This window comes from Sprattus sprattus (genome assembly GCF_963457725.1).
Source record: "Sprattus sprattus genome assembly, chromosome: 9".
NCBI classification, from domain to species: domain Eukaryota; kingdom Metazoa; phylum Chordata; class Actinopteri; order Clupeiformes; family Clupeidae; genus Sprattus; species Sprattus sprattus.
In genome coordinates this window covers 5,197,779-5,205,504 of record NC_137928.1, presented here as the reverse complement: position 1 = coordinate 5,205,504, position 7,726 = coordinate 5,197,779, and the positions used below count along the sequence as shown (strand labels likewise).

Below are 7,726 nucleotides of genomic sequence, written 5' to 3'. Positions count from 1 at the left end.
GTTTATGGTGAAGAGTAAGGGCTGGATGGAGACACATTACATTATATAATATAATCTCATATACATTCACACTGGAGGGTACAGAGTACACCTTTTCTGATCCCAAGATTGTCCAGATATGCCTGCATCACATTACCGCACAAGATGAGGAGAGACGAGGAGAGGCGAGGAGAGAAAAGAAAAGGGAAGTGCTTTAAAAAAGGTCCATTTTAAGTGCACTGCTCCTAGGGTGTTTTGTAAACTGCCTATTGCTCATGAAAGGTGAACAGCCAAGCACTCCGTGTTTTGTAGGGTTATAAAATGGCAGCAAAACAAGGTAAATGGTTCGTGCAAAAGGCCCAGCGTATTGCAGGTGCTTCTTAAGGGCCGCCTGTGCCCTGCATTTGCATTTACAATAGTCATTTGGCAGAGGCTTTTATCGAAAGCAATTCACAAGTAAGGTCCCATGCAGGGAAATAGCTTTTGCAAATAGCAAAAAGGAGAAAATGTTGAGAGCAAAGTGCAAGTGAAAGAGGTAGTGTTAAGGCTTTTCATTATTATTATTTCTTTTTATTTTTGTATCATTTATTTAATTAGAGTTCATTAAGGATTTTTGGTTTTCAGCTGCCAGAGGAGAGGACTGCCACAGAGCGTGTGGAGAAAGGCAGCTCGTTCTCCCTCCTGCAGAAGCACTGAGGCGGAAAGAAAAAGCATTTAGCCTCTCCCCTGTTGGGCCTTTGATATAAAAAACACGTCTGTTGGTCCTGTCATAAAGGTGTATTGACACACAGTTTTTGCGGGTATGGCACGGGGTAGGAGCTGAAATGCACAAGTTCTCTTCTGTGTGATCAGCTGAAATGCACCCAACAGGGAGGTGACACGGTTAGGTTCTCCTGGGCAAAACAAACTAAGGCAATGCAGGGAAAAAGCGAGATGGCTAATTCCTGCAGTGACAGGACAGCATTAGTCACGGAGATAACACTGTGAAATCAAAAGGAAATGACATTCAGAGGCTCTCGGTGAGGCAGCTTAAGGCCTGGAAACCGATCCCCATCACTTTTAATGAGATGGATACTTTAATGTGCGCATAGCCTTTCATTACTGGATTAAAATGCCTTGACACAGCATCTGGTAACAGCAGGTGTATAAACCACCACCCTTTCTCTCTGAATGCATGCAATGACAAAATGAGAAGGAGAGATTGTGGTAAGGTGATATTGTCACATGTTTTGCATCTGCTGTATGTTTCTGGATGTCTGCTGAATATAACTGCTGAGGTTTGCAAATAACACTAGCCGGTTTAAGAAATGGAATAAACCAGAGCCCAAATAGCTCCAGTCTCCTAACCCTGCCCCCCAGCAGTTCTCTCCCATGTTGTTAAACTTGCCCTGATTTTATTATTTATCCTTTACTGTTGCAATGTGTAAGTTTGTTCCTACAAACATTTACAGTGTACAACTATATTCAATGTGTGTCTTCAGCAGGTGTGGAAAATAACCTGTCTGGAATGCCTCACAGATACAAATCAGTGATCCAAAGCCCAAGATATCTTCTGTGTAATATACACATGCATCATGTTGTGGGTGCAAACACCATTCGTGTTGTTGGTCTGAACAGGACAGAGTTGCTGAGCTGCCGGGTAATTGACTGTGCGCTGAACAGCCATCAGACACACTCACACGGTAAGAAATCCATTTCTTTTTCAAATGAAATGCGTGTCAGACATGGATTAGAGCTCAGGCGGTGGTAAGGTTGGAGGGGATGATCTTAACACAGATCTGCTGCTGGTCTGACTGGGGTGCATCAGGGTTTCAAAGAGCTAGCTGTTTATGTGCAACTTAGCAAAACTGTTCATGAGGAACCACACGATTTCTTGTCTTATCTGATCTTGACACTGATCAAATTACATGAGGCAGCGTTAAAGATTACCTCAGTGCCCTAGATATCAATATCACTGCCTCTCCCATGAAGGAGAGATTTATATATTTTCACCCAGTATGTAATAGTATCTTTCTTATTCAGAGACCTTTCATGCAGACTCTGTGATGTGAGAAACACGGGTTGATAGTGTTCATTTGCCACTGATTGGCTTTAATTCCCATAATGCAAGAGTAAATTGGTCCCAAGACAAACATGAGTGGGTGCACAGGATTTGCTTTCCTCTCGCACCGTGATTCCATTCTGCACAGTTCCCCATCATTGGACTCAAATGTGTTTATCCTCCTTTATTGCAAATGCAAATTACCTAAATGTGGTTCCTTTTTTGCTCAATAATGTGGGTTTGCTTTTGTTTGCTTTTGATAAAGGAAACCACATTTCGAAACCCTGAAGAGACATTTTCTTCCAAAATGAACCAAAAAGGTACAAAAAAGGGTATTTTGAATTACCACTCTCATAGTTTTGCCAGTTTTTAATTAATTAGACTATAGTATTATATCATTAACTGTCCAAATACCATACTCCTTTCAATCATTCTACTACTGATTCCGTGCACTTCAATAGGCCTGTGGCGGTCCTAACATTTCAATGACAAAGCACTGCAATTTGCATTGATAGAACATGTTTGAAAGAGAAACCAATGTTTCATGTTGTGTAAATGAACTGTTCAGTGACTTGAAACTGCTTTAATGCAGTGGCAGCCTCTGATCAAATCAGCTGTGATGTGCATCCAATAATTTCCCCCTGCCTCAGCAGGAGCCGTCCTTGATGATGTATACGCGTATGGCCTGTCCAGGGCCTTGCTGTTCTCCAACTGCCCAGGCCGAACAGAATCTGTGCTCAAGAAAATAAGGAGTGAGAACCTCTGCTAGCCCTTTAAGGGATTCTTCAGCCAGCCTCTTTGATATGCCAACATTGATTGCTTGTCTGTTGTCATGCCATCTGGGGTGTATTGACTTGTTGTTCCTCTGTTCTTTGCTTGCATACTTTAGTTGGCATATTTCTGTGGTCTCTATGAGTTGGCTTGAAAGTGACGCTATGCTGTCTTTCCTTCCCTTTCTTTTCTTCTCTACTTTTGGACGTCTTCCCTCCATCCCCAAGCTTACATGAACAGGGAGGCCGAATGGAAAGCACAAGGGCGACAGGCCGAAACCATCTTCTGGGAATCTTCTCTCCCTCCTCCTCTGGATCGTCTTCCTGCGGCCTGTGTGGAGTGAGGAAGAGGAGCAGAGGAGGAAGAGGGTGAGGTGGATTTTTTTGCCGTTCAGTGCCTGGCACTATGCGGGCAGCGACAAGCTTTGGGCGGGTTTGGTGATTCGCCTCTTTAAGGCCATCCAGAAGGACTTGGGGGAAATCCCCCTGTCTGTTTACAGAGCCGCCCAGCACCCTTACCCAAAGAAGATCCAGAGAGGAAGTCAGCCCAGCTGGAAGTTTTGGAAGTTCCTCTTTTTGCCGCTTTGGTCTGCTGCTTGCAGTCATCATGAGCATTGGGGCTAGCCTCTACAGGTCTGGCTTCCGAATGAAAGACGAGAGTAAGCTCAGCTCGACGACGCTCCTGGTGTCTGCCATCGGAGCCGTGGGACTCCCCACCATGGCAGGTATGCACTTCTTCTTACATATATTCAAAAACCATTTCTACAGCCAAAGCAGCAACATCCTGAAACAGATAAACAGCACAACTGTCAGTGATCAGCTGGGGTTTATGAACAAGGTCAGAAAAGAGGTGGCTGTCTTGTTGGACTACATCCACTTCATGGAGATCTTTGAACAAAGGAAGGTGCGAGTGGTTCTGGAGATCACCAATCTGGATCGCTGTAGCCCAGATAAAGTGATTCAGATGCTAGAAGCCATAAATATCCTGCTGGCAGGTGAAAGCGTGCCGTTCGTTTCCATACTGGCTGTAGATCCAAGGGTTATTGTGAAGTGTTTGGAGAACTCATTTTTGTTTTCACAGGCGAACGGCTACAAGTTTCTGAATCAAAATAGTTACCCTGCCGTTTAACTTGCCTGAAATGTGCAATAAAGTGCTTGGCTTTCAGAACCCTTGTCATCTTGAAGTGTTCACAGTCGAGCCGGAGGTGAGTGATGACACCGAGACTTTGTGAAGGTCTGGGCAGCTGTCTGTGCTCGTTCACACAGACAGCACAGTCCCTTTCATTGATAAAACTAAATGGGACGAAGCGGCTCTGGAGATGGCACTGACATGGGAGATCTGGGCGAGGAAAGTAAAAACAATCACCCGAGAGGCTTTAGAATTTATATACGATGAGAACAGACTGCTGCACACTTACCTGTCAGGAAACAGTGTACACATGAGACGAATCATCAATTCAGTACGCGTCTCTGTCATCATTATGGAGGCCGTGTACCATGGCAACGCTCTGGCCTCAGATATCGCTGCCTGGGTGGTTCTCGCCAATAATTGGCCATGCCGACTGAGCTGGATTCTGCAGTGTGTAGAGGACTGGAGACAGAGGGCCGATATGGACGAGACTCTAGGAGAGCTGAAACCATCTAAACTGCTTTGGGAGGTCTTCACAGAGTCCAGCCAAGAACTACAAGAACTCAGCAGCTGCCTAAAATGCCTTCTGGAACAAGATAGGGGCCCAGAACTAAAAGTGCATTTTAAATTCACGGTCAGGGATGTGGCGAGGTTTAAGCCATGCACGGTCAACCTTGACATCTCCATCAAAAGGGAATTTGCAAGATTGAGAGAGAACGAAGAGAGAAATATCACAACCAAGCTCTAGATGGGTCACATTGGCAACATGTGTACAGAGGACATTTGAATTAAAGTGAGAAGATTTTTTTTTTTTCAGTCATAAATGTTTATTTGTTTTTTTTATTTGTCATTGTTAATTCATGTTCATTTTGACTACAAATGTATTAGCCAAATGACTGTGCTGTAGTTGATGGTACTATTTGCGCTTTTTTAGTATTTTTATATTCTGATAGCGTTGCTGTGCAGTGGTGTTTCTTATGTTTTTATTTCATTTCTTATCATACGGCCTTTATTTGTGAATAAATGTCTGTGTTGAATACATCATTAAGAAAATAAAGGAAAGTTGTCTTCTTTCATTCATGGACAGCCATCCATCCATCTTTCTTCATTACAACACTACAGCTAAATTCTGAGGTAAATAGCATTGCACACTGTGAAAAAAAGTCTTCCTCAGCTCTATAGTCAAAAGTTAACAGTGTGAACCGTGCATCTGCATGAACTAATCATGGAAAAAGACAGCAATGTCCGCACGACAATAACTTCAGAGGCAGACTGATGGATCACAATGGACTACTGTAGTGGGTAAATATGGCAGATGTACAGAAATAGCTGCTTGTTAGTTAATTTCAAGATCAAATATTTCATTTTCTCTTCAGTTCAGAGGTTCACACGGAGTGATCAGCAGCTGTCAAAGAGCTTAGAGAACAGACTGACTTTCCTCTCCATCTATTCATTTATTAAAGCGCCATGATGTTGTTTGATTAAGCTGAGATGATATGCCTAATGTAGCTTCGTCAAGGATGCAAACCTGATATATCAGACAGTAAAAATAGTTTTGAAGTGCAAAAACATCACATAGCAAACATGACTTTTCAGCTTTATTTATTCGATTGTTTCGAAGTGCAAAATATCATAAACCAAACATTAGTTTCCGGTTCAAGAAGATAAAGTTTGGCATAACAAAATCAATGTTTACCCTGACTGCATTTTTTACTTTTTCTGCTTTATTTATATAGATTAATTGTATACAGACATATAATACTTTGCTGAATGTTTTCATTGCCATTAAATTCTCACAGTTTGTTAAGTGCTGTCATTAAAACAACACTGAAAAGATATATATGCAGACTCAAGATCCTCCAGAATGAGACGGATGCTGTGAGAAGCATTAATGAATCCGCTTTGGGAAGTGTTGAGGCTTGCAGTGGCCAGACGTACGTCCTTAGTGGCGTTCTGGTAAACCTGTCGAAATGTTTGTGACACATCGGTGCGAAGGCGTCCGTTGCTTTTATGGAGCTTCTGTTGGAGGAGAGCTCAGCCCTCTTGAGCCCTCAATTCCAGCCTCAATGTTTATGATAATGATTAAGGAGACCCATTCAGTACCTGTACATTAAGTTAGCCGATTTACTCAACCAGCAATACCGTTTTGTTCACTATTGGCAGCACACAACAGTAATATTCCCCCCCTCGCTACATAGCTAGAGTAGCAAGTTTCAGGTGGAACGCTATAGAAGAAAGTTGCATCCAGGAGCCTTCATAAGCAAACATGATGTGGCTCCACATTCAATTATCCCACTTTTTAATTATCCACGTCTCAAATGTTGTATGATGTAACATAGCTTAACAGGACAAATTACATGTCCAGTAACACCATAAAGAAGGGGGCAACAAAAGTCAAAACCAACGATATTTATTGACTGATCTTGAAAGTATTGGTATACAAAAGCAAAATAAGTCATCACATAAAAAAAAATTCAGTGTTAGTTCACACTGTGAAATCTATGAAAAGTAACAGTGAGTGGTATATAGAAATACAAACCCCGTTAGCCACTTCACGACCGCAAGTTTCTTTCGTTCCAATTTCCCTCCCTTTGTAGAAACCTGTTGAATGGATACATTTGGTCTAGGAAGTCCTAATTGTTTTTTTGTCAATTTATCTTAATTGGTACTTCAAATCGCCCATAAGGGGCGGGACCATTTGAAGCGCGACTTTTGCCTTGACTGCCTGACTGTTACCTGATTGGACAGTGACATTCAAAGGCAGATCAGACGGTCTAGTGGTAGAATAGACAGAAAACATATTACATTTACATGTCGTCATTTAGCAGACGCCTTTATGCAAAGCGACTTACAAGGAAATTACATTTATACGGGATTTTTGTATTATTATTTTTTTTTTTCTTTTCCCATAGGCAGTGCGTCGCCCACATCGCCCTTATGGACAAGCCGCCCCTGGTATCCATAAAACATTCGTTCCGATGATTTAGAGCTGATGTCTCTAGAACCTCTTGCCCAAAGCTTCCATATGACAAGCAGGTGTTGCGGAACACAGGCGAATACTTTCCTGTCGAATCGCACCAACGGCACAAAATGCATAACATACGGCTATCCAAAAACACAAAGCACGACGGATTCAACTTTTTGCAAACGCAATATGCAGGTTGATTTTCCCGTCTTGAGCCCCGGGATCCGATGCCAGCCCACTCTCCCTCTCTGTTTTAATCCATAATCAAACGGACAGCATTCTCCAATCGAAACGATGATTCTGTTTAAAATAAAAGCAAGATCTCCACATTGAACGGGTGGTTTGCTTCGGAAACATAAGCTAACATCAACCCCGGATAGAAACGGCAAGCTGAAGCCAGCTGCGTGGCTTCGGCGGTTCACCCTCTTAAGAGGAGAGTGATGGGATGCAATCTCGACGTGCGGAACTCCACACGGCACGCCCAGCCCCGACGTCTTCCCTCAACACCTCCGGCGTGCTCTGTCCGCGCGCATCAGTTCGGTAGCCGACAGAGTAAAGTTCCCAAGCCAACTTTCATGCCAGAAAATATCCATTTATCACGTCGAAGTAGTTATACATGCAGGTGTGGAAGTGACGCATTGTATGTACAACAAAGCATGACATTGCGTGCTGTTGAAACGTGTTGGCTTGGGAGTGGGAAGAGAGAGAGAGAGAGAGAGAGCGAGTGTGTGTGTGTGTGTGTGTGTGTGTGATTGTGTGTGCGTGCGTGTGTGTGTGTTCGGAAGTGTGTGTGTATGTGCGTGTCAGCTCACAGCATTTAAATGAGTTCAAATAACAGTAGG

General features: G+C 43.0%; 1 protein-coding gene across 1 annotated transcript; it reads left to right on the top strand.

The window, feature by feature from the left end:
* Nucleotides 1-781: 781 nt before the first annotated feature.
* LOC308369995 (NTPase KAP family P-loop domain-containing protein 1-like) lies at nucleotides 782-4,667 on the top strand (the record flags this gene model as incomplete). The annotated part of the gene is made up of 5 exons (XM_080844554.1): nucleotides 782-791; nucleotides 2,674-2,772; nucleotides 3,032-3,331; nucleotides 3,393-3,842; nucleotides 4,057-4,667. 5 exons carry the CDS (start codon nucleotides 782-784, stop codon nucleotides 4,665-4,667), a joined length of 1,470 nt encoding a protein of 489 aa, XP_080700680.1.
* Nucleotides 4,668-7,726: the final 3,059 nt, after the last annotated feature.